General features: G+C 48.9%; 2 protein-coding genes across 4 annotated transcripts in view; both read left to right on the top strand.

Annotated features, from left to right (window-relative positions):
• LOC115640747 (zinc finger protein 501-like) overlaps positions 1-25,187 on the top strand; it is a 745,273-nt gene that overhangs the window by 32,974 nt on the left and 687,112 nt on the right. Inside the window, exon 1 of one of the 3 annotated variants that reach the window (XM_030543713.1) lies at positions 2,572-2,925. The exons of the other annotated variants lie outside the window; for them this stretch is intronic. Within the exon in view, the coding sequence (XP_030399573.1) occupies positions 2,799-2,925 (127 nt within the window). The 5' untranslated portion in view covers positions 2,572-2,798. Of the gene's footprint in view, positions 1-2,571; positions 2,926-25,187 lie in introns of those variants that run through there. 3 annotated transcript variants of the gene reach the window in all.
• On the top strand, positions 3,838-6,887 carry LOC115640670 (zinc finger protein OZF-like). Its single transcript, XM_030543547.1, has 2 exons — positions 3,838-5,341; positions 6,870-6,887. Exon 1 carries the CDS (start codon positions 3,838-3,840, stop codon positions 5,317-5,319), a length of 1,482 nt encoding a protein of 493 aa, XP_030399407.1. The 3' UTR covers positions 5,320-5,341; positions 6,870-6,887.

Genomic DNA, 25,187 nt, shown 5'->3' with positions numbered 1-25,187 from the left:
GAGGCAGTTGGATGGGGCGGTTAGGGGAGGTGGAGCAGGCTGGGTGGATACAGGGGTGGGGTCTAGGGGGCCATTAGGAGCAGGGGTGTGGATATGGGTCAGGGCAGTCAGGGGACAGGGAGCAGCTGGGTAGGTGTGGGAGTCCCAGGGGGCTGTCGGGGCAGGGGTGTGGCTACGGGTCAGTGCAATTAGGGGACAAGGAGCAGTGGGGGTTGGATGGGTCGGATGTTCTGAGGGGGGCAATCAGGGGTTGGGAAGTTGGTGGGTGGGGGCCAGGTTGTTTGGGCAGGCACGGCCTTCCCTACCTGGTCCTCCAGACAGTTTCACAACCCTAATGTGCCCCTCGGGCCAAAAAGTTTGCCCACGCCGTCTTAGAAAAACAGCTCGAGGCAGGACGTGGAAGCTGATGAAGTCATCCCTGTCGTACTGGGATTTCCACCACTCCCCGGGGGTGTCCCAGTCCATGGCCTGCACACTGTGGAACCCTGGGGGGAGGAGGGGGAGGAGGGACACAATTAGGTCAGCAGCCAGAAGTGCTCAAAGATCACGAGTCTGCTCCCCCAGTTTACAGAGATGACAAAGGAGAGCTTTTTATTTGACCTCTGGACTTGCACCTTTCCAGGGACACTGGGAAGAAAGGTCCTGTCTCCTAGAGCCTGAGGACATGTGGCCACCACCACAGCACTTGTCTGACCTGCAGCGTCCCTGCAGCACAGCCAGGGCCTGGGCAGGAGGCCTGGGACGGGAGAGGGACAGACTATGAACTGCCCTGGCATCCCACAGATGCTGTTTGTGCTTCCCCCAGGCCCGCAGTGTGGGGCGAAGTGTTTTCCTTTCACCTTTTCCATTGTTTCCTGATTGTTTCTAATTGCATTTGTTCTGGGGTATAGACAATGGTCAGGGAAGCGTCTAGACCGGAGGAAGTTCCCCGGAGTGGGGATGCTCTAGCCCGTGTCCTGAGTGGTCACAACCAGGTTGGGGGACGAGCCCCTCAGGAAGCCTGGGCTCAGCCTTGTCGGCGTTATAAGGACTGTGCCACACAGGGAGTGGAAGGGGAGCCGTCAAGGTCAGGCAGGCTCTGTGTGAAGAAAGAGGGAGCGAGGGCTCAGATCCTTCTGCTATTCGATTCCACCCGAGAGGTGTTTAAGTCAGGAAAGTTCCCCTAATAGTGGGACCATTTCCCCGCTTACCTCTGTGCATGTTTACTGGTTTCCCCTAAAGTTCATTAAGTATTTTAGGAAAATGTGTTACCCATTCCCCCCGCTAGATGGAAGATAGTCCCTCACTTCTGACCTTAGGGCCTGTGAGTGGAACAGGAGCCGGACCCAGAGATGCTGCAGCGCGATCACTGGATCGCTAGGATCCAGGAGCCGCCAGGAGGTGGCTCCGGAGCAGCGAGCGCTGGGCTCTGGCCCGGCAGCAGGAAGTGACTCACAGCCGCTGTGGTGACTCTGGCTCCTGGCGAGATCCTCGCGCCCTGGCGGCTGGTGCTGGGAGCCCGGAGCCCTGGCTGCAGCCGGGAGAGGGGAATCTCCAGCAGGGCCCTTCCCGCTGCTCCCCAGGAGCCTCTCCCAGGGCAGAGCCCCCAGCCCGGCCCGGCCTCTGCCCCAGGGGGCCCCGCTCGGAGGGAAGGTGAGAGAGACCCGCCCCCTCCCCGGCACCCCCGGGCTGCAGGGGGAGGTTTGGCCCCAGGTTGCTCCCAGCGGAGCTGGCTGCGAATCCCCGCCGGGGGCCCGGGAAAGCTGCCGCCACCCCCCGTGTGGGCGGGATCACGTTACCAGCTATCTGCTGCTTTGTTTCCCTGCCCCTGGCCGCGCTGGTGCAGACAGAGGCTGCAGCTCAGGGAGATCTGAGGGGGGCAAATATTGCCCCTGCCTGAGCCCTTGGGGCAGCCTAAGGAGAAGCCTGACCCGCTCCCCGCAGGGGCCATTCACCCCACCTCCACAGTCAGCTGTGACTCTCAGCCTGCTTGGAAAACAGGTTTATTGGTCGCTGGGAACACAGCATAGAACAGAGCTTGTTAGCACAGAAATCAGGAGCTCTCAGCAAAGTCCATCTGGGGGGGAATCCAGGATCCTGAGCCCTGGACTCATCTCCTGTGAGTCCCAAAGCAGGAGGAAACTGAGGCACACACTTGGTATTCAGAGAAAATATTAAGAGCGTTCCTGCTTCATCCCACCCCTCTGAGACCAGCCCAGGGGCACTTTCTCCGTTGGCTAGAACCCCTCTAACCATTCCAGCCTCTGAGCCTGCAGGTGATGGAGAGACCTGGGGAAAGGGCTAGAGCCGGGCAGGGAAATGACTCTGCACAGAGGGCCCCTTTCAGGGACCACCAGCTGGGGAGTTTGGCCTACAAGGGGAGAGGCTCCCTGTGTCGGTGAGTCCCAAAGCTGCTGCCCTCAGTGACACAGCCGGGTTCAACCCCCGTTACCAGTGTCAGTGGCTGAGCTGGCTGATGAGAGTAAAGGCCCAGGGCAATGGGGCAGTCGCCCGTTTTCCCAAGGCGAGGGAAGAAGATAAAAGGGAGAGTGGAGAGACTGGAAGGGGCTGCTAGAACAGGTCATTGGCAAGTGTGGGGAAGAGGAAACATTCCCCTGTATCTGAACCAGGACTCTGCCCTGCTCCATGTGCTGGGGGGACAAGGAGCTCTCATCTTCTCCCACCTCCTGAAGCCTCCTGGCTGCTCTGAGCAGGATGGGAGTGGGATTCTGTTTCTCCAGGCCTCTCCCCCTCCCCCATGACTAGCAGGATTGTGGCTGGAGCAGCAGGTGCTGAGCGGGGGACTCTTCTTGTTTCAGATGCTGGTGACCTTCGAGGAGGTGGCTGTGTATTTCACCCAGGGGCAGGGGGCTCTGCTGGACCCCACCCAGAGAGCCCTCTACAGGGATGTCATGCAGGAGAACTACGAGACGGTGACCTCACTGGGTAAGGGATTCCTGGCCCCTTGCATATTGGAAGCTGCAGAGGGTCTGTGTGTCTGACACCGCAATGAGACCAGGGTGTCAAAACCTAAGGCACAGTGGTTTAACACTGGAGCTGGGTGTGCACCACAATTCCCCTCACCTCCCCAGACGTCTGCCTCCCCCGATGTAGCTCAGTGACCACATTCCCATCCTCTTAGATTCCATATTCCCCAATAGAGCACAGGGACAGGTTCCGCTCCTGGAATGTCCTTTCTGACAAATACTCTCACTTTCGAAGAGACGCTCTTAGTCCTCCACACGCTGCGATCTAATCTGATTTCACTCCCTGCACAGGATTCCCCCTTCCCAAACCTGAGCTGATCAGCCAGCTGGAACGAGGGGAAGAGCCATGGGTGCCCGATCTCCAGTCCTGTGAGGGAGGAGAGATCCCGAGAGGCGCCCACACAGGTGAGGACTGACACAGAAACTATCTGGTGAATGAAAGAAAAAGTTGAGACTCCCCAAAATGAGGTATCAGTAAGTGCCCTTAGTTCCTTCCCCTTCTCACCCAGGGCAGGGCTGCAGGCAGCAGATGTCACTGACATTGCTTCCTACACGTCCTGTTCAGTGGAGGAGTTTCCTTCCCTACTTTCCTTCTTTTTAAAAGTTTGGGTGGGAAGTGGAGGCAGAATCCAATTGCTCTGTCTGTGCAGCTTTAGTATGTTGGGTTTTCCCTTGGTGCTATTCCTCTTAATTTCTCCCCAGCACAGTGACTCCTATTTGGATTGTGTCTCTCTCCCAGCAGGTGACGAGACAGTGAGTGAGAACGAGGAGGGGAATCAAAAGACGGAAGTTCCTGGGCACGGAGAATCACAGGGGACCTTTTTGGGAAGAGCTGAAGGGAATTTTTCCCAGTGCTTGGAACAGGGAGATGATGGGGAAAATTGGCGGAGGGCAGATAGGCTTCCGGGAAACCACTCAAGGAAGCAAATGGATAAAGCTATTATATGTGGGGAAGGACATAGCGATCCCACAGCCCAACAGACAACCTCCAAGACAGACAAAAGCTGTGAATATCTTGGTTTTGGGAAAGGAATCAGTTCTGAGACCACAGCTTGTTCCACTTCAGGAAATCGAAACTGGAAAGAAATCACTTCAATGCTTGGACCGTGGGGAAAGCTTCAATAACCGCTCAGATCTTAATAACCATGGGAGAAGCCACACAGGAGAGAGATCCTCTCAGTGCCTTGAGGGCAGGAATATTTTAAATTTGAAGTCAACCTTGATTACACATCAGACGGTCCAGACTGGAGAGAGACCCCATAAGTGCTTAATCTGTGGGAAAAGTTTCGTATGGAGGTCAGCCCTACTTAGTCATCAGGCAATCCACACTGGAGAGAGATCCCATAAGTGTTTAGAGTGTGGAAAAAATTTCATACAGAAGTCAAACCTTGTTGCACATCAGGTAATCCACACTGGAGAGAGACCCCATCAGTGTTTAGAGTGTGGGAAAAATTTCATACGGAGGTCAACCCTTCTTATACATCAAGCAGTCCACACTGGAGAGAGACCCCATAAGTGCTTGGAATGTGGGAAAAGTTTCATATGGAGGTCAGGCCTTGTTTTTCATCAGAAGAAACACACGGGAGAGAGACCTCATAAGTGCTTAGAGTGTGGAAAAAGTTTCATAGAGAGGTCAGACCTTGCTAAACATCAGATAATCCACACAGGAGAGAGATCCCATAAGTGTTTGGACGATGGGAAAAGTTTCACACAAAGATCAAATCTTATGGAACATCAGAGAATCCACACTGGAGAGAGACCCCATAAATGCTTAGACTGCGGGAAAAGTTTCACATGGAGATCTGCCCTCGTTAAACATGAAAGAATCCACACTGGAGAGAGACCCCATAAGTGCTTGGAATGTGGGAAAAGTTTCACATGGAGATCTGCCCTCGTTAAACATGGGAGAATCCACACTGGAGAGAGACCCCACAAGTGCTTAGACTGTGGGAAAAGTTTTATACAGAGATCAGCCCTTCTTCTTCATCAGGCAATCCACACTGGAGAGAGACCCCATAAATGCTTAGACTGTGGGAAAAGTTTTATACAGAGATCAGCCCTTCTTCTTCATCAGGCAATCCACACTGGAGAGAGACCCCATAAATGCTTAATCTGTGGGACAGGTTTCATACGGAAGTCAGACCTTGTTAAACATCAGGAAATCCACACTGGAGAGAGACCCCATAAGTGTTTAGACTGTGAAAAAAGTTTTATACGGAGGTCATCCCTACTTGCACATCAAAAAATCCATACCGGAGAGAGACCCCATAAGTGCTTAAACTGTGGGAAAAGTTTCATACGGAGGACTGACCTTGTTAAACATCAAGCAATCCATACAAGAGGGAGACCATAAGAGTTCAGAAAGTGTGTAAATGGTATTGAGACCATTCCAAGAAATAGAGACGAGAGCTTTGAAATGTAACGTGGTATTGTTAAGAAATTGAAAGAAGATTAATTGCAATTAACTCACATGATTAACAAAAAAAAAAATTCATCATGGTTAGAAATATTAATCTTGATGAATCACATTGTTAAATAATAGAAGAGGAATTGGATTTTTTTTGGATGTTTTTCTACATTTTCTTCTATATTGATTTCTATCACAACAAAGAATAGGAAGTGTAGAGTGCTCACTTTATATTATTTTCATTACAAATATTTGTACTGTAAACATGCAGAATAAAACTAGTATTTTCCAGTTCACCTGGTACAAGTACTGTAGTGCAATCGCTTTATCAGGAAAGTGTAGCTTAAAAACACAGATTATTTTACTTACATAAGTGCACTCAAAAATAAAGCAATTAAAAACTTTAGAACCTAGACGTCTACTGTTCGTTTTCTGCCCATCACTAAGGCAAACAAGTTTGTTTACATTTACGGGGGAGAATGCTGCCTGCTTTTAATTTATGATGTCACCAGAACGTGTGAGAAGGTGTTCACATGGCATGTTTTTAGCTGGCAGTGCAGGTATTTATGTGCAAGATATGCTGAACATGCCTATGTCCCTTCATGCTTCAGCCACCATTCCAGTGGACATGCTTCCATGCTGATGATGCTCATTAAAAAAAAAAAAATGTATTAATTAAATTTGTGACTGAACTCCTTGGAGGAGAATTATATGTCCCCTGTGCTGTTTTACACACATTCTGCCAAATATTTCATCATATGGAAGTCACGGATAATGACCTAGCACATGTTCATTTTAGGGACACTTTCACTGCAGATTTGACAAAACACAAAGGAAGTAACAATCTGAGATTTCTAAAGGTAGCTACAGCATTCGGCCCACGGTTTAAGAATCTGAAGTACCTTCCAAAATCTGAGAGGGATGAGGTGTGAAGCATGCTTTCAGAAGTCTTAAAAGAGCAACACACCGATTGGGAAACTACAGAAGCCGAACCACCAAAATAGAAAATCAGCCCTCTGCTGGTGGCATCTGACTCAGTTGATGGAAATGAACACATGTTGGTCTGGTCGGCTTTCGATTGTTATCGATTAGAACCCGTCATTAGCATGGAGGCATGCCCTCTGGAACAGTGGTTGAAGCAGGAAGGGACACATGACTCTTTAGCGCATCTGGCACATAAATATCTTGTGACGTCAGCTTCAACAGTGCCACGAGAATGCCTGTTCTCACTTTCAGGTGACATTGTAAACAAGAAGCAGGCAGCATTATCTACTACAAATTGTAACCCACACTTGTTTTTCTGAGTGATTGGCTGTACAAGAAGGAGGACTGAGTGGAGTTGTAGGCCCCAAAGTTTTATATTGTTTTATTTTTCAACGCAGGTATTTTTTGTACGTAATACTACATTTGTAAGTTCAAGTTTCATGATAAAGAGATTGCACTACAGTGCTTGCACTTGGTGAATTGAAAAATACTATTCTTTTGTTTTTTTACAGTGCAAAAAAAGGCATGGAGAATGGCATGGATTGCACCCTCAGCAAGTTTGCAGATGACACTAAACTGGGAGGAATGGTAGATACGCTGGAGGGTAGGGATAGGATACAGAGGAACCTGATGAGTTTCAAGAAGGACAAGTGCAGAGTCTTGCACTTACGAAGGAAGAATCCTGGACACTGCTACAGACTAGGGACCCAGTGGCTAGGCAACAGTTCTGCAGAAAAGGACTTAGGGGTTACAGTGGATGAGAAGCTGGATATGAGTCAACAGTGTGCCCTTGTTGCTAAGAAGACTAACAGCATTTTGGGTGTATAAGTAGGAGCATTGCCAGCAGATCGAGGGACGTGATCATTCCCCTCTATTTGGCATTGGTGAGGCCTCATCTGGAGTACTGTGTCCAGTTTGGGGCCCCACACTACAAGAAGAATGTGGAAAAATTGGAAAGAGTCCAGCGGAGGGCAACAAAAATGATGGAGCACATGATTTATGAGGAGAGACTGAGGGAACTGGGATTATTTAGTCTGCAGAAGAGAAGAATAAGGGGGGATTTGATAGCTGCTTTCAATTACCTGAAAGGGGGTTCCAAAGAGGATGGATCTAGACTGTTCTCAGTGGTAGCAGAGGACAGATCAAGGAGTAATGGTCTCAAGTTACAGTGGGGGAGGTTTAGGTTGGATATTAGGAAAAAGATTTTCACTAGGAGAGTGGGGAAGCACTGGAATGGGTTATGTAGGGAGGTGGTAGAATCTCCTTCCTTAGAGGTTTTTAAGGTCAGGCTTGACAAAGCCCTGTGTGGGTTGATTTAGTTGGGGATTAGGTCCTGCTTTGAGCAGGGAGTTGGACTAGATGACCTCCTGAGGTCCCTTCCAACCCTGATATTCTGTGTTTCTATAGGGATAATTACTTTGTTAATCCATGTAGTTTAATTACCTGTGATGTTTGGGAAATAGGAGGTTACTTCTACAACCTATTGATCATCCAAGGACAGCCTGCTGTGAAGAGGGTGCAAAAATGTCTATATAAATTCTTGAGACCTGATCTTTTTATCTCAGATCTTCTTAAGCTTTATTCAGGGGGCGTTTGAGTCTTAAGATTGAGATCTCCAGTCCCCTCTGGACTGCCCTTGTCATAAACAGATAGTTGAGAGTTAATGTCTCTTTTACCTGTAAAGGGTTAACAAGCTCAGTGAACCTAGCTGACACCTGACCAGAGGACCAGTCAGGGGACAAGATACTTTCAAATCTTGGTGGAGGGAAGTCTTTGTTTGTACTTTTTGGGTTGTTCTTTGTTCTCTCTTGGAATTAAGAGGAGCCAGACATGCAACCAGGTTTCTCCAATCTTTCTAAAACAGTCTCTCATGTTCTAAATAGTAAGTACTAGATAGAAGTCGAATTAGTCTTTATATTTGTTTTCTTGATTTGCAAATGACACGGGGGCACAAGTGTCAGCTATCCACCAATCCTTAGTGGACCCCAAATTCATCAACTCAAAGGCCCAAGTGACAATTTACCCCTTCATGTCAAAATCTGTAGACTTGCCTACAGTTGAACTGCCTGTCCAGTACAAAGGCTGGTCAGGAATGTGGACTTTTGCAGTCTATGACAATTATCCCATCCCCATGCTACTGGGGGAAGACTTGGCCAACCAGGTGAAGCGGGCCAAGAGGGTGGGAATGGTTACGTGCAGCCAAGCCAGGCAAGCTTCCAGACCTATCCCTGTTCCTGAACCATCCACAGAGGCCCCGTCTGTGTTACCAGAGACCCAGACAGAGGTGGTGGACCTGGATCCCCTGCCAACGATGGCAACAGCCACAGTGCCTCCATCCCAGAACCAGAACTGGAAAAGCAACCAGCACCAGAACCGTTGCCAGCAGCACTGACGCCAGCGCTTGCAAACCCGTCTTCAAACCCAACACCAGAGGGTGCCAGTGGGCCTGAACTGGCAGAAGCAGCAGACAACCATACCCAAGAGGCTCAGCCAGAGCCTGAAATACCACCTGGTGCACCAGCGGAGAACGGTTCACCAACCACGAAAACAACCCCATCGCCTACATCGCTTGCAGAGGGACCAGGCCCAAGTCCACAGTCTAAGGAGGAACTGGTGTCTCCAGCCTCAGGGGAACAGTTCCAGACTGAGCAGGAAGCAGATGACAGCCTTCAGAAAGCTTGGGCGGCGGCACAGAGCACCCCACCGCCTCTCAGCTCTTCTAATCGATCCCAATTTGTTGTAGAACAAGGACTTTTATACAAGGAGACTCTTTCTGGTGGACACCAGGAAGACTGGCATCCTCAAAAACAGTTGGTGGTTCCAACTAAGTGCCGGGGGAAGCTCTTAAGCTTGGCCCATGATCATCCCAGTGGCCATGCTGAGGTGAACAGAACCAAAGACAGGTTGGGGAAGTCCTTCCACTGGGAGGAGATGGGCAAGGACGTTGCCAATTATGTCCGGTCTTGTGAGGTGTGCTAAAGAGTGGGAAAGTCCCAAGACCAGGTCAAGGCCCCTCTCCAGCCACTCCCCATAATTGAGGTCCCATTTCAGCGAGTAACTGTGGATATTCTGGGTCCTTTCCCAAATAAGACCCCAGAGGAAAGCAGTACATACTGACTTTCGTGGACTTTGCTACCTGATGGCCAGAAGCAGTAGCTCTAAGCAACACCAGGGCTAAAACTGTGTGCCAGCCCTTAACAGACATTTTTGCCAGGGTAGGTTGGCCCTCCGACATCCTTACAGATTCAGGAACTAATTTCCTGGTAGGGACCATGAAAGATCTGTGGAAAGCTCATGGGGTGAATCACTTGGTTGCCACCCCCTACCACCATCAAACCAATGGCCTGGTGGAGAGGTTTAATGGAACTTTGGGGGCCATGATACATAAATTCGTCAATGAACACTCCAATGATTGGGACCTAGTGTTACAACAGTTGCTTTTTGCCTACAGGGCTGTACCACATCCCAGTTAAGGATTTTCACCATTTGAACTTGTACATGGCCACGAGGTTAAGAGGCCATTACAGTTGGTGAAGCAGCAGTCAGAGGGATTTATGCCTTCTCCAGGAACTAACATTCTAGACTTTGTAAGCAACCTACAAAACACCCTCCAACACTCTTTAGCCCTTGCTAAAGAAAACCTAAAGGATGCTCAGAAAGAGCAAAAGGCCTGGTATGATAGACATACCAGAGAGCGATGTTCAAGGTAGGAGACCAGGTTATGGTCTTGAAGGCACAACAGACCCATAAGATGGAAGCGTCATGGGAAGGACCATTCACGGTCCAAGAGCGCCTGGGAGCTATTAACTACCTCGTAGCATTTCCCAATTCCTCCCTAAAGCCTAAAGTGTACCATGTTAATTCTCTCAAGCCCTTCTATTCCAGAGACTTAAAGGTTTGTCAGTTTAAAGCCCAGGGAGGAGATGACGCTGAGTGGCCTGAAGGTGTCTACTATGAAGGAAAAAAGTGACGGTAGCGTGGAAGAGGTGAACCTCTCCACAGCCTTGGAATGTCTGCAGCGGCGACAAATCAAGGAGCTGTGCACTAGCTTCGCCCCATTGTTCTCAGCCACCCCAGGACGGACTGAACGGGCATACCACTCCATTGACACAGGTAATGCTGACCCAATTAGAACCCCACCCTACCAGGTGTCTCCTCATGCCCAAGCTGCTATAGAACGGGAGATCCAAAACATGCTACAGATGGGTATAATCCGCTCATCTACCAGTGCATGGGCATCTCCAGTGGTTCTGGTACCCAAACCAGATGGGGAAATACTCTTTTGCGTGGACTACCGTAAGCTAAATGCGGTAACTTGTCCAGACAACTATCCAATGCCACGCACCGATGAGCTATTGGAGAAGTTGGGACGTGCTCAATTCATCTCTACAAAAGACTTAACCAAGGGGTACTAGCAAGTACCGCTAGATGAACCTGCCAAGGAGAGGTCAGCATTCATCACCCATGCAGGGGTGTATGAATTTAATGTACTTCGTTTCGGGCTGTGAAATGCACCCGCCACCTTCCAAAGACTTGTGGATGGTCTCCTAGCAGGATTGGGAGAATATGCAGTTGCTTACCTCGATGATGTGGCCATTTTTTCTGATTCTGAACCCCTAGAACACCTGGAAAAAGTCTTTGAGCGCATCAGGCAGGCAGGACTAACTGTTAAGGCCAAAAAGTGTCAGATAGGCCAAAACAGAGTGACTTACCTGGGATACCAGGTGGGTCGAGGAACAGTAAACACCCTACAGGCCAAGGTGGATGCTATCCAAAAGTGGCCTGTCCCAAGGTCAAAGAAACAGGTCCAATCCTTCTTAGGCTTGGCCGGGTATTACAGGCGATTTGTACCACACTACAGCCAAATCGCTGCCCCACTAACAGATCTGATCAAAAAGACCCAGCCAAATGCAGTTAAGTGGACTGATGAGTGTCAGAAGGCGACCCTCATGTCTGACCCTGTGCTAAGGGCCGCTGACTTTGACAAGCCATTCCTAGTAACCACGGATGCATCTGAACGTGGTGTGGGAGCAGTTTTAATGCAGGAAGGACCGGATCAAAACTTCCATCCTGTTGTGTTTCTCAGCAAGAAACTGTCTGAGAGGGAAAGCCACTGGTCAATCAGTGAAAAGGAATGCTATGCCATTGTGTATGCCCTGGAAAAGCTACGCCCATACGTTTGGGGACGGCGGTTCCAGCTAGAAACCGACCATGCTGCATTAAAATGGCTTCATACTGCCAAGGGAAACAACAAAAAACTTCTTCGATGGAGTTTAGCTCTCCAAGATTTTGATTTTGAAATTCAACACATTTCAGGAGCTTCTAACAAAGTAGCTGATGCACTCTCCTGTGAAAGTTTCCCAGATTCAACTGGTTAAAAATTGTCCTTGAAATGCGGAAAATCTTGTAGTTTTACATAATTAGTAGTATATGTAACGGTGCATGTGTGTTATTAATCTGTTTATTCTAAAGTTCTAGGAAGAAATCACCGCCAGTGTGGTTCCACACTGTCTGAGATTTGGGGGGCGTGTCATAAACAGATAGTTAAGAGTTAATGTCTCTTTTACCTGTAAAGAGTTAACAAGCTCAGTGAACCTGGCTGACACCTGACCAGAGGACCAATCGGGGGACAAGATACTTTCAAATCTTGGTGGAGGGAAGTCTTTGTTTGTGCTTTTTGGGTTGTTCTTTGTTCTCTCTTGGGATTAAGAGGAGCCAGACATGCAACCAGGTTTCTCCAATCTTTCTAAAACAGTCTCTCATGTTCTAAATAGTAAGTACTAGATAGAAGGCGTGTCATAAACAGATAGCTAAGGGTTAATGTCTCTTTCACCTGAAACACCTGACCAGAGAACCAATCAGGAAACCGGATTTTTTCAACTTTGGGTGGAGGGAATTGTGTGTCTGAGTCTTTGTTTTCTCTCTGCCTGCTGTCTCTGAGCTTTGGAGAAGTAGTTCTGTTTTCTAATCTTCTGTTTCTAAGTGTAAGGACAAAGAGATCAGATAGTAAGTTATATGGTTTCTTTTCTTTGGTATTTGCATGAATATAAGTGCTGGAGTGCTTTGATTTGTATTCTTTTTGAATAAGGCTGTTTATTCAATATTCTTTTAAGCAATTGCCCTGTATTGTGTTATCTTAATACAGAGAGACTATTTGTATTTTTTCTTTCTTTTTTATATAAAGCTTTCTTTTAAGACCTGTTGAAGTTTTCTTTACTTCAGGGAAATTGAGTCTATACTCACCAGGGAATTGGTGGGAGGAAGAAATCGGGGAGATCTGTGTGTTGGATTGCTAGCCTGATTTGCATTCCCTCTGGGGGGAATAGGAAAGTACTTTTTGTTTCCAGGATTGGGAACAGAGAGGGGGGAGTCTCTGTGTAGTTTCACAGAGCTTGTGTCTGTGTATCTCTCCAGGAGCACCTGGAGGGGGGAAGGGGAAAAGGATTATTTCCCTTTGTTGTGAGACTCAAGGGATTTGGGTCTTGGGGTCCCCAGGGAAGGTTTTTCAGGGGGACCAGAGTGCCCCAAAACACTCTAAATTTTTGGGTGGTGGCAGCAAGTACCAGGTCCAAGCTGGTAACTAAGCTTGGAGGTTTTCATGCTAACCCCCATATTTTGGACGCTAAGGTCCAAATCTGGGACTAAGGTTATAACAAGGCGAATTAGTCTTTATATTTGTTTTCTTGATTTGCAAATGTATATTTTGCTGGAAGGATATTTTACCTCTGTTTGCTGTAACTTATACTTAGGCTAGGGGGCAGGGAGTCCCTCTGGTCTATGTAAAGCTGAGACCCTGTAAACATTTTCCATCTTGATTTTACAGAGATAATTTTTACTTTTTCTTTCTTTAATTAAAAGCTTTTCTTTTTAAGAACCTAATTGATTTTTTTTTCTTGTGTAAGACCCAAGGGGATTGCGTCTGAACTCACCAGGGATTGGTGGGGGGGAAAAGGAAGGAGGGGGAAAGGTTAATTCCTCTCTGTTTTAAGATTCAAGGAGTTGAATCACAGTGATCTCTCAGGGTAACCCAGGGAGGGGAAAAGCTGGGAGGGGGAAGGAGGGGGAATGGTTTATTCCTCTTTGTTTTAAGACCCAAGGGATTTTGGTCTTGGGTTCCCCAGGGAAGGTTTTTGGGGGACAGAAGTGTACCAAACACTATATTTTGGTTGGTGGCAGCGTTATCAGATCTAAGCTAGGAATTACATTTAGAGGGGTACATGCAGGTCCCCACTTTCTGGATGCTAAAGATCAAAGTGGGAATCAGACCTTGACAGCCCTAATCTTGAACATTTGGACATTGGACTAGAACGTGATGAAATGATTCTGAAAAGGACTCTCTTCAATTCTAACCCGCCATCTCTGGTGAAACTGACCTAAGGACTCTATTTGCATTTGTATGTCTAATTATCTTTTTGCCAATACTCTTTTCTACTTTTACTAAATCGTAGTTTAGTTCACAAGAATTGGCCGTAAGCGTGTACAATAACTCCTCACTTAACGTTGTAGTTCAGTTCCTGAAAAATGTGACTTTAAGTGAAAAGATGTTAAGCGAATCCAAGTTCCCCAATAAGAATGAATGTATATGCAGTGGTTAGGTTCCAGGGATTTATTTTTTTTTGCCATACAGTACAGTACTATAGTTGGGAGGTGCCCCTGCCTTACCCACACAGGCACAGCCCACTAGCGCTGGAGATGAGTCAGGCAAGGAGGCTGAAGGTGCTGTAGGCTCGAAGAAGCACGTTGCACAGCAGCAGTGGCAGCTTCTCCTACTCTGCAAGCACCAGGGGTGGGGAGCTCAACCCTCAGCCCACTCACTCCACCCCTTTCCCCCAAGCCCCCATCCTTGACCTGCCTCCTCCCCCCCTTTACTCCACATGCTGCATCCTTGCTCCTCCCCTGTCCGTTCCCTCCCCTGTCCACGGCAATCAGGTGGCTTGTGGCATTCAATGGAGGAGCAAGGACACAGCACGCAGGCTCCCCTCTCTCCCTTGCCTCCTGAACACTGCAAGTCAGCTGATTGCCGGAGGGAGGGGGGAGGTATGTTGCATCCTCGCTCCTCCCCGCTCCCTCCTGCCCGGGGCAATCAGCTAGCTTGTGATATTCGGGGGCAGGAGGGTGGGGGGAGGAGTGAGGAATCAGCACACAATCTCCCCCCTCCTTCCCCTGCCTCCTGGCTGCAGCAATCAGCTGGTTTGCAGCATTCGGGAGGCTGGGGAGGGAGGGGGAGCCTGCACGCTGAGTCCTCACTCCTCCCACCTACCTCCTGAATGCTGCAAGCCAGCTGATTGCTGCGGGCAGGAGGCGGGAGGAGAAGGAGGAACGCATTGATCCATGGGGTCTGCCGGCAGGCGGGAGGTGCTGTGGGGGGAGGGCATAGGGAAGAGGATAGGGGGCTGCCAGCTGTGGACAATGCAGGCAGCCAAATTATGTTATAGCGAAGCTCTGCACAACTTAAAATGGAGCATGTTCTGTAATTGAGCAGGGATGTAAGATTGAAACAACGTTAAGCGAGAGGACATTAAGTGAGGAGTTACTGTATTTGGGTAAGAATGGAAGTTTCTTTAACTTGGTGGGTAATTTGTCTGCTCCTTTGGGATTGGTAGAATTCTTTATATGATGACGATTTTCAGGAATCCCCATCAGAATCTCAGAGGACATTTTCCCACATCAGGTATGGTTAAAGACTTGCCTCTGTTGCCACTCTGTCAAATCAGTTATTTTGTTACAGTATCTCCCATACCATGAAGGGTTTACAGAGCTGAATGATGGGTCATGCCTGTGTCAGGGAACTTTCAGTGAAATTAGCCTGTAATTAAAATCCAAAGTTATTACCCATTAAACTTGACAGCAATTCCCTACCTTGTACTCCTGGGCAGCCTCCTCTGTGGGAACCACCGTGTGAGCTCTCTGAGCCCGGGACAGATGGCAAACCAGACAGATGGCAGTTTGATCCTCTTCACAGAAGTTTCAGAGCCTTCTGGTGTTCCCCACACACCCCCTTCCCTCCTGCTCCTTTTGCTTCCTGGAAACTCAGCCGACTGGCGATTTCTACCATGTTTCCCAGCTGCCTGTTGGGCCTGACATTTGTCCCTTGCACAGTTTCTGCAGACAGGAGATGGCTGTATGGGATCCCTCCCAGCACTGGCTGACCTGCCTGCACTGCAGAGTTACAGCTTCTGTGAAATACTGCAGACAAATGGAACGTGGAGCTTCCTCCTGGAGACTTTCCAGGGGGTTCTCTGCGGCCATGGCTCCCTCTGGACCATTTCGTGGAAAATGTACCACTAGGGCTCTGGTCCTGCAATCAGAGGCACCCCCTGTGAGGATAAGCCTCCAAGAGCAGGCGCTGAGTGTCTTAAGGCATGATAGTCAGGCTTGGTAGACTTTTTTTTTTTATATTATATATATATATAAAATGCTTAAACTATCTGTCAAAATTTTATATTTATTGATTTACATTTTCACAGTTGCACAAAAATTTGGGCTTAAGCATTTCATTCCAATTATTGTTAAGGGAAATGCCACCTAGTGAAGGAGTCAGTGTGAAATCAGGAAAGTTTGCAAGAACCCCAATGAGATGTTTTGTGATTGGACGTGAACAGGAAACATCTGCACGTCTGTAGCTATTGCAGGCCCCTATCTGGCCCCCATCACGGCACTACCTGAGCACCGCACAAACTTCTTCAAACTCCTCATCCCCATTTTAGAAAAGGGAAAGTCAGGCCCAGGCAGAATTGGTAATCCACCTCCATGAGAAGCACAGAGCTTTCTGCGCCCGGGCTGGAGTGCCGCAGTGCCAGTGTGGATGCTTTGATCTATTACTGCGCTCTGATCGGCCTCCAGGATGTGTCCCACAATGCCTGTTCTAGCCACTCTGGTCTTCAGTTTGAACTCTACTGCCCTGCCCTCATGTAACCAACCATCAGACTCGCCCTTTAAATTCTCTGGGAATTTTGAAAATCCCCTTCCTGTTTGCCCAGCCAGGCAGGGAGTGCTCTCAGCACATCTTTCCACATGACCATGGCTCCACACACCAGGTGATCACCAGCCTGGAACAAGGCTGAGGTTCTGGACTCAGCAGTGTTTGGGGGGGAGGAAGCTGTCCAGTCCCAGCTGCTCTCCAGCCATAGGAATTACGATACCTAGGGGCAGATATCAAGGGCCATGGTGGAAAGGAGCCATGACCGGGACACAGTGCAGGGTTAAAGTGAAGGAGCTGCGGAATGCCTACCACAAAGCGGCGAGGGGGAAATCGCTGCTCTGGTGCTGTCCCCATGAGCTGCCGGTACTACAAAGAGCTGGTGAGCCCACCTCCACTCCAAAGAGCACCATGGACGCTTCAGAGGCTGTGCCAGTCCAAAGTGCAATGAGCCAGGAGGTGGAAAGCGGGAGTAAGGAAGAAGGGGATTGTTGGGTGTGGTCTGTTGGGGTGAGTAGGGTTGCAGAAAGAAGGCTTGAGGCTGCATGCATGCTTAAATGCGGAATAGGGCATTGATGTGCTCTCTCCCATCATGGTAATCAGCCTCAGTGATCTCATCGAAGGTCTCATGCAGAAGATGGGCAATCTGCTTGTGCAGGTTCCTTGGCAGCACAACTGTGCTCCTTGTCCCAGTAAGGGTAACACACCCATGCCACTGTGCCATGAGTAGGGGGTGGAGACCATTGCTGCACACAGGCAAGCTGCATTAGGGCCAGGGCAGAAACCGCATTGTTGCAGAAGACCCTCCCTTGTTTCCCAGATCACCTTCAGCAGTGAGATATCTTCCAGGAGGAACCCAGCCTGTGGAAAAAGGACTATTTAAATTAAGTGCTTCCTCAGGAAACACTTAACTGACAATAAACCCTGGGAGACACCAATCCACATCTGATGAGCCTTCCTGGGAACATTCAAGGTATCAGGTGGACAATGGCTGCTACCTGTAAGGAACTGAGTCATGCATGAGCACATGACTTGCCCATGTGACCCCAAACTCCATTTTGCTGTTGTGATTTTCCACAGAAGAACAAGGGGTTTTCCTTCTACATGACAAAGGGTATAAAAGGTCCTGGAAACCCCTCCATTTTGTCTTCTCTCTTGCTTCTGGAGGAACTTTGCTACAAACTGAAGCTCTAAACAAGAACTAAGAACTTTGCAATTGTGTGTATTTGATTCCTTTAACTGATTTTAACTCTCATCTATATTTTATTCTTTTTATGAATAAACCTTTAGATTTTAGATTCTAAAGGATTGGCAGCATCGTGATTTGGGGGTAAGAGCTGATTTGTATGTTGACCTGGGTTTGTGCTAGTCCTTTGGGATCAGGAGAACCTTTAACTGGGGATACTGGTTTTCACAATCAGTCATCCCTGTAAGGAGTGCTACCAGTGTGACAAGGGGGCTGCAGGATCTGAGGGAATTGCTTGTATGGCTTCTTGTTAGCCAGTGTGGTGAAACCGAAGTGCTGGTTTGGTTTGCCTTAGAGGTGGAGAATCACCAGGCTGGGGCTGTAACAGCCCTGTTTCTTAGCAATTCGCCCTGAATTGGCACTCTCAGTAGTGTCCCACTAGAGCACACCTTGTTACACTGCCATCACCACATCCGCCTGTCCCCAGCCCAGCTGTTAATTCTGCCCTCAATCCGACATCACCTCTGCCGCCAGCGTCTCCCTACGTTCTGATCCTTCAGCCCCCACATCTGCCCCTCAGGACCCCTCTGCTCCTTGCAGCTCCAGGGGTTCTTTCCCTTCCCCCTCTCATCTCTAGGGCTCCAGGAAGTAATTGGGGAGAAGCTTCCAGAGGTCATAGAATTAAGAGGCCAGAGGTTTCGGTAGACAGGAGTCCTCCAGGCTGTAGGGGCTAGGTTAACATGGGAAGAGAAGCCCATTTTTCCATCCCCAACATGTCTCAGTGACACTGTCTGACCCAGGATCCCCAGAGTCCTCCTGGATCATAGAGGACAGTGGTAAACAGGCTGAACAATCCCTGGGGCAATGATGAGGTTGGCTTCTCTACCTCACTCACTGAATGGTTTGACAGTTCAGAGGCTGCACAGAGCGGAGTCTGGAAGCAACATTTAGGCTTATAGAGACGGCATGATAGAAAGTCCACAGGCAGAGGTCATACAGACGAGGGTGTGTGAGGCTAGAGAGGCTGATCACAGGGTCCGCAGTGGGATATTCTCCCTCCCCCCACCCCCATGTCTCCCCCCCACCTCCACCTCCCAGCAATGTCTCCCCGAGGCGAATCCCTCACAGCTCAGCACGCAGAGCTCAGTGTCAGATCTCTCAGGGGTGTTGGGCAGTCACTGCCATCTGTCTCCCTGTCTCCCACTTTTCCGATCCTCAGACAGGATGAGGTCAGGATGTCTGGATCCAGAGTCACATTCGCTGGGGTGAGGGTATAATAGAATCAGAGCGTTAGGGGCAGAGCTCAGCCCTGGGGGAGGCTGGGACAATTTTTCATTCTCCCCAGCAGCCCTGTTCTATAGCAGCTTGGGCATGAGGAGACACCCGGTAGGGTGGGGTTATGATTGGGTGAGCATTACCTGTATCAATGGAGTGGTATGCCCGTTCAGTCCGTCCTGGGGTGGCTGAGAACAATGGGGCGAAGCTAGTGCACAGCTCCTTGATTTGTCGCCGCTGCAGACGTTCCAGGGTGATTGAGAGGTTCACCTCTTCCACGCCACCGTCTTTTTTTCCGTCGTAGTAGACACCATCAGGCCACTCAGCCTCATCTCCCTGGACTGTAAACTGACAAACCTGTAAGTCTCTGGAATAGAAAGGCTTGAGAGAATTAACATGGTACACTTTAGGCTTTAGTGAGGAATTGGGAAATGCTATGAGTTAGTTTACAGTTCCCAGGCGCTCTTGGACCGTGAATGGCCCTTCCCATGATGCTTCCATCTTATGGGCCTGTTGCGCCTTTAAGACCATAACCTGGTCTCCTACCTTGAAGGAACGTTCTCTGGCATGTCTGTTATACCAGGCCTTTTGCTCTTTTTGAGCATCCTTTAGGTTCTCTTTAGCAAGGGCTAAAGAGTGTTGGAGGGTGCTTTGTAGGTTGCTTACAAAGTCCAGAATGTTAGTTCCTGGAGAAGGCGTAAACCCCTCCCATTGCTGCTTCACCAACTGTAATGGCCCCTTAACCTCGTGACCATACACAAGTTTAAATGGTGAAAACCCTAAACTGGGATGTGGTACAGCCCTGTAGGCAAACAGCAACTGCTGCAACACTAGGTCCCAATTATTGGAGAATTCGTTGATGAATTTTTGTATTATGGCCCCCAAAGTTCCATTAAACCTTTCCACCAGGCCATTGGTTTGATGGTGGTACGGGGTGGCAACCAAGTGATTCACCCCATGAGTTTCCCACAGTTTTTTCATGGTCCCTGCCAGGAAATTAGACCCTGAATCTGTAAGGATGTTGGAGGGCCAACCTACCCTGGCAAAGATGTCTGTTAGGGCCAGGAACACAGTGTTAGCCCTGGCGTTGCCTAGAGCTACTGCTTCCGGCCATCGGGTAGCAAAGTCCACTAAAGTCAGTACTTACTGCTTTTCTCTGGGTGTTTTTTTTTGGGAAAGGACCCAGAATATTCACAGCTACTTGCTGAAATGGGACCTCAATTATGGGGAGTGGCTGGAGAGGGGCCTTGACCTGGTCTTGAGGCTTTCCCACTTTTTGGCACACCTTACAAGACCGGACATACTTGGCAACGTCCTTGCCCATCCCCTCCCAGTGGAAGGACTTCCCCAACCGGTTCTTGGTTCTGTTCACCCCAGCATGGCCACTGGGATGATCATGGGCTAAGCTTAAGAGCTTCCCCCGGTACTTAGTTGGAACCACCAACTGTTTTTGCGGCTGCCATTCTTCCCGGTGTCCACCAGAAAGAATTTCCTTGTATAAAAGTTCTTGGTCTATAACAAACCGGGATCGATTAGAAGAGCTGAGAGGCAGTGGGGTGCTCCGTGCCGCTGCCCAAGCTTTCTGAAGGCTGTCATCTGCTTCCTGCTCAGTCTGGAACTGTTCCTTTGAGGCTGAGGTCACCAGTTCTTCCTCAGACTGTGGACTTGGGCTTGGTCCCTCTGGAAGCGATGTAAGTGATGGGGTTGTTTCCGTTGCTGGTGTACCGCTTTCCGCTGGTGCACCTGAGGTTATTTCAGGCTCTGGCTGAGCCTTTTGGGTATGGCTGCCTGTTGCTTCTGCCAGTTTTGGCTCGCTGGCGCCCTCTGGCGTTGAGTTTGAAGATGGGGTTGCAATTGCTGGTGCTGGTTGCTGTTCCAGTTCCGGGCCTGGGACTGGAGGTGCTGTGGCTGTTTCAGTGGTTGGCATGGAATTTGGATTCACTACCTCTGTCTGGGTTTTTGTTAACACAGACGGGGCCTCTGTGGACGGCTCAGGAACAGGAATGGGTCTGGAAGCTTGCCTGGTTTGGCTACGTGTAACCATTCCCACTCGCTTGGCCCGCTTCACCTGGTTGGCCAAGTCTTCTCCCAGTAGCATGGGGATAGGATAATTGTTATAGACTGCAAAAGTCCACATTCCTGACCAGCCTTTGTATTGGACAGGCAGCTGAGCTGTAGGCAAGTCTACAGCTTGTGACATGAAGGGGTAAATTGTAACTGTGGCCTTTGGGTTGATGAATTTGGGGTCAATGAAGGATTGGTGGATAGCTGACACTTGTGCCCCCGTGTCTCTCTACGCAGTAACCTTTTTTCCGCCCACTCTCAAATTTTCCCTTTGCTCCAAGGGTATTTGAGAGGCATATGGGCCTGGGGATCTTTGGTGTGATGGTGGTGTAATGAATTGCACTCGCATGGTGTTCTTTGAACAGTTGGCCTTGATATGTCCCAGTTCATTACACTTAAAGCATCTTTCATCTGATGGGTCACTGGGCCGAGGTGAGTTACTGGAGACTGGTGAGGTGGAAGAGTAGGGTGTCTGTGGCTTTACTTGGGTGTTATGTGGGGTCCTTGGCTGTCCTCGGTTGTAGGGTTTATGGTCGGTGTGCCCCCTGGGGTATTCATTCCCCTTGACAGTAGCTTTCTTGCTTTCTGCCACTTCCATCCATTTGGCTCCAATCTCCCCCACCTCAGCGAGATCTTTGGGTTTTCCATCTTGTATGTACTGGGTGATGTCTTCAGGAACACCATCCAAGAACTGCTCCATTTGTATGAGGAGGTGCAGTACTTCCAAGGTTTGAACGTTGTGTCCTGTTATCCAGGCCTCATAGTTTTTTGCAATGTAGTAGGCGTGTTTGGGAAATGACACATCTGGTTTCCACTTTTGGGTTCTAAAGCGCCGACGGGCATGATCTGGGGTTATCCCCATTCTGTATCTGGCCTTGGTTTGAAAAAGTTTATAGTCATTCATTTGCTGCTTAGGCATTTCAGCTGCCACCTCTGCTAAAGGTCCACTGAGCTGTGACCTTAATTCTACCATGTACTGGTCTTCGGGGATGCTGTACCCAAGACAGGCTCTTTCAAAATTTTCCAAGAAGGCCTCAGTGTCATCCCCTGCCTTGTAGGTGTAGGTGGGAAATTTCCTGTGCTGTGGAGCAATAATTGGTGCCGGGTTGTTAGGGTTGGCTGGCACATGCAGCCCAGCTTTTGCCAAGTCCAGTTCATGTTTTCTCTGTTTTTCCTTCTCTTCATTCTCTTTTTGTTGTTTTTCCATTTCTTTTTGTTGTTTTTCCATTTCTTTTTGGTGTTTTTCCATTTTTTTTGGTGTTTTTCCATGTGTCGGCGGTGGGCCGCCTCCTCTTCTTCTTGCTTCCTTCTGTGGGCCAACTCATCTTCTGCTTGTTTCCTTCGGTGGGCCAACTCTTCTTCTTCTAGTTTTCTTTTGTGTGCTGCCTGTTTGATTTGTTCTTCTCTTTCTTTCATCTCCATCTCTTTTTGTTTTATTTCCAGTTGTCGCCTGTGTTCAGCTTCTTTGATTTGTTCTTCGCCCTCAATTTTTGCCTTAGAAGTCATGGTTCCTGTTTTCTTGGGTTGGGGTGCCCTCCGGTGTTTATCTTCTGCACTGCAGGCTCTGTTGCCTCCTGAAGTCTGCCTAGCAACAGTGCTTTTTTCCTTTTCTTCCTCTAGCGTAAACTAGAAAAACCACTTTATTTGCATGTATATAGTGCTGGTAATGACTCTCAATGGGAGTGCTATTGTGTGACAAAAGACTCTTAATAGCACCTTAATGGTTTCTTGCTTATTATGCAAGCCACCAACTGCCAGAGAGAGCAGGAAAAAAAATTCTCTCTGGTTCCCTTTTAAAACCAAACTGTTTCTCTCTGCTAAAAAGCCCCTAGTAGAGAAAAGAAAAATATAATATTCCTACTGGCTTCTGGATTTTGTCTATCCCGTAACCGCTGCACACCATGTCATAACTTTAGTCCCAGATTTGGACCTTAGCGTCCAAAATATGGGGGTTAGCATGAAAACCTCCAAACTTAATTACCAGCTTGGACCTGGTACTTGCTGCCACCACCCAAAAAATTAGAGTGTTTTGGGGCACTCTGGTCCCCCTGAAAAACCTTCCCCACTGTCTGCAATTTGGGGGGCGTGTCATAAACAGATAGCTAAGGGTTAATGTCTCTTTCACCTGAAGCACCTGACCAGAGGACCAATCAGGAAACCGGATTTTTTTCAACTCTGGGTGGAGGGAAGTTTGTGTCTAAGGTCTTTGTTGTCTGTCTGCCTGCTTTCTCTGAGCTTTGGAGAAGTAGTTTCTGTTTTCTAATCTTCTGTTTCTAAGTGTAAGGACAAAGAGATCAGATAGTAAGTTATATGGTTTCTTTTCTTTGGTATTTGCATGAATATAAGTGCTGGAGTGCTTTAATTTGTATTCTTTTTGAATAAGGCTGTTTATTCATATTTCTTTTAAGCAATTAACCCTGTATTTTGTCACCTTAATACAGAGAGACCATTTGTATGTATTTTTCTTTCTTTTTTATATAAAGCTTTCTTTTAAGACCTGGTGGAGTTTTTCTTTACTTCAGGGAAATTGAGTCTGCACTCACCAGGGAATTGGTGGGAGGAAGAAATCAGGGGAGATCTGTGTGTGTTGAATTTGCTAGCCTGATTTTGCATTCCCTCTGAGTGAAGAGGAAAGTACTTTTGTTTCCAGGACTGGGAACGGAGAGGGGGAGTCACTCTGTTTAGATTCACAGAGCTTGTGTCTGTGTATCTCTCCAGGAACACCTGGAGGGGGGAAGGGAAAAAGGATTATTTCCCTTTGTTGTGAGACTCAAGGGATTTGGGTCTTGGGGTCCCCAGGGAAGGTTTTTCCGGGGGACCAGAGTGCCCCAAAACACTCTAATTTTTTGGGTGGTGGCAGCAAGTACCAGGTCCAAGCTGGTAACTAAGCTTGGAGGTTTTCATGCTAACCCCCATATTTTGGACGCTAAGGTCCAAATCTGGGACTAAAGTTATGACAGAGGGTATAATAGAATCAGAGCGTTAGGGGCAGAGCTCAGCCCTGGGGGAGGCTGGGACAATTTTTCATTCTCCCCAGCAGCCCTGTTCTCGCTGGGACAAGCCTTGATCCCAGGGGGCTGCCTCTGTCCTGGGCACCTGGGACTGAGTAGAAACGACACTGCAGTTCCTCAGACTGTGTAATGGGACCCACTTCATTAGTTTTTCATTTGCTTGCTGAGGCTTCAGCTCCCTGCTCCCTCTGCTGGGGCTGCTCCATTCCCAGCATCAGAGACACAGCCAGGAAGGTTTTAGTGAGGAGGGAACAGAGGAGGCAGGGTTTGAACCCCAGAGCTAAGCTCCCTCCCCTAAATGCAGCCTCCATTCCCCAGCCAGAGTAGGACGAGTCAATTAAGAAAAGAGTAGGAGGGGGCATTGGGTGGGGTAGCCCCATCCCCAGCCTTGAGAGATGAGAGGAGCTGACAGCTTCACAGGAAGAGCGTCTCCCCAGTCCAGGAAGCAGTGAGAGCCCAACCCTTCCCCAGAGGAAAGGCAGGATGTAGGAGAAGCGCAATGGGGAACACCCCCTATACCATGGTAAAGCAGACGGATGTGTCAGCCCTCAGGGCAGGGAGCTCTGTTCGCAGGCTGCTCATGGAGAGTTTTTCTGTTCAGCAGCCTGAGAAAGAAAAGACGGTTACTCACCTTTGTAACTGTTGTTCTTCGAGATGTGTTGCTCATATCCATTCCAGTTAGGTGTGCGCGCCGCGCGTGCACGTTTGCTGGAAACTTTTTACCCTAGCAATTCCAGTGGGCCCGCAGGTCGCCCCCTAGAGTGGCGCCGCCATGGCGCTTGATATATACCCCTGCTGGCCCACCCACTCCTCAGTTCCTTCTTGCCGGCTACTCCGACACTGGGGAAGGAGGGTGGGTGTGGAATGGATATGAGCAACACATCTCGAAGAACAACAGTTACAAAGGTGAGTAACTGTCTTTTCTTCTTCGAGTGATTGCTCATATCCATTCCAGTTAGGTGAATCCCACGCCTTACCTAGGTGGTGGGGTCGGAGTGAGAAGTCGCGGCATGGAGCACTGCTGAGCCGAAGGCCGCGTCATCTCTAGACTGCTGGACCAGGGCGTAATGGGAAGCGAAAGTGTGGACCGATGACCAAGTCGCTGCCCTACAGATCTCTTGGATCGGCACTCGGGCAAGGAAAGCCAGTGATGATGCCTGTGCCCTGGTAGAGTGTGCAGTCACACAGCCCATAGGGATGTGGGCCAAGTCATAACAGGTCCTGATACAGGACGTTACCCACGAGGATATCCTCTGTGAGGAAATAGGAAGGCCCTTGACACGGTCCGCTATCGCCACGAAGAGTTGGGGGGACTTGCGTAACGGTTTGGTCCTCTCCACATAAAACGCTAGTGCCCGACGGACATCAGCGAGTG

This window comes from Gopherus evgoodei, unplaced genomic scaffold, assembly GCF_007399415.2.
Source record: "Gopherus evgoodei ecotype Sinaloan lineage unplaced genomic scaffold, rGopEvg1_v1.p scaffold_32_arrow_ctg1, whole genome shotgun sequence".
Lineage (NCBI taxonomy): Eukaryota > Metazoa > Chordata > Testudines > Testudinidae > Gopherus > Gopherus evgoodei.
This window is presented reverse-complemented; position numbering and strand designations above follow the sequence as displayed.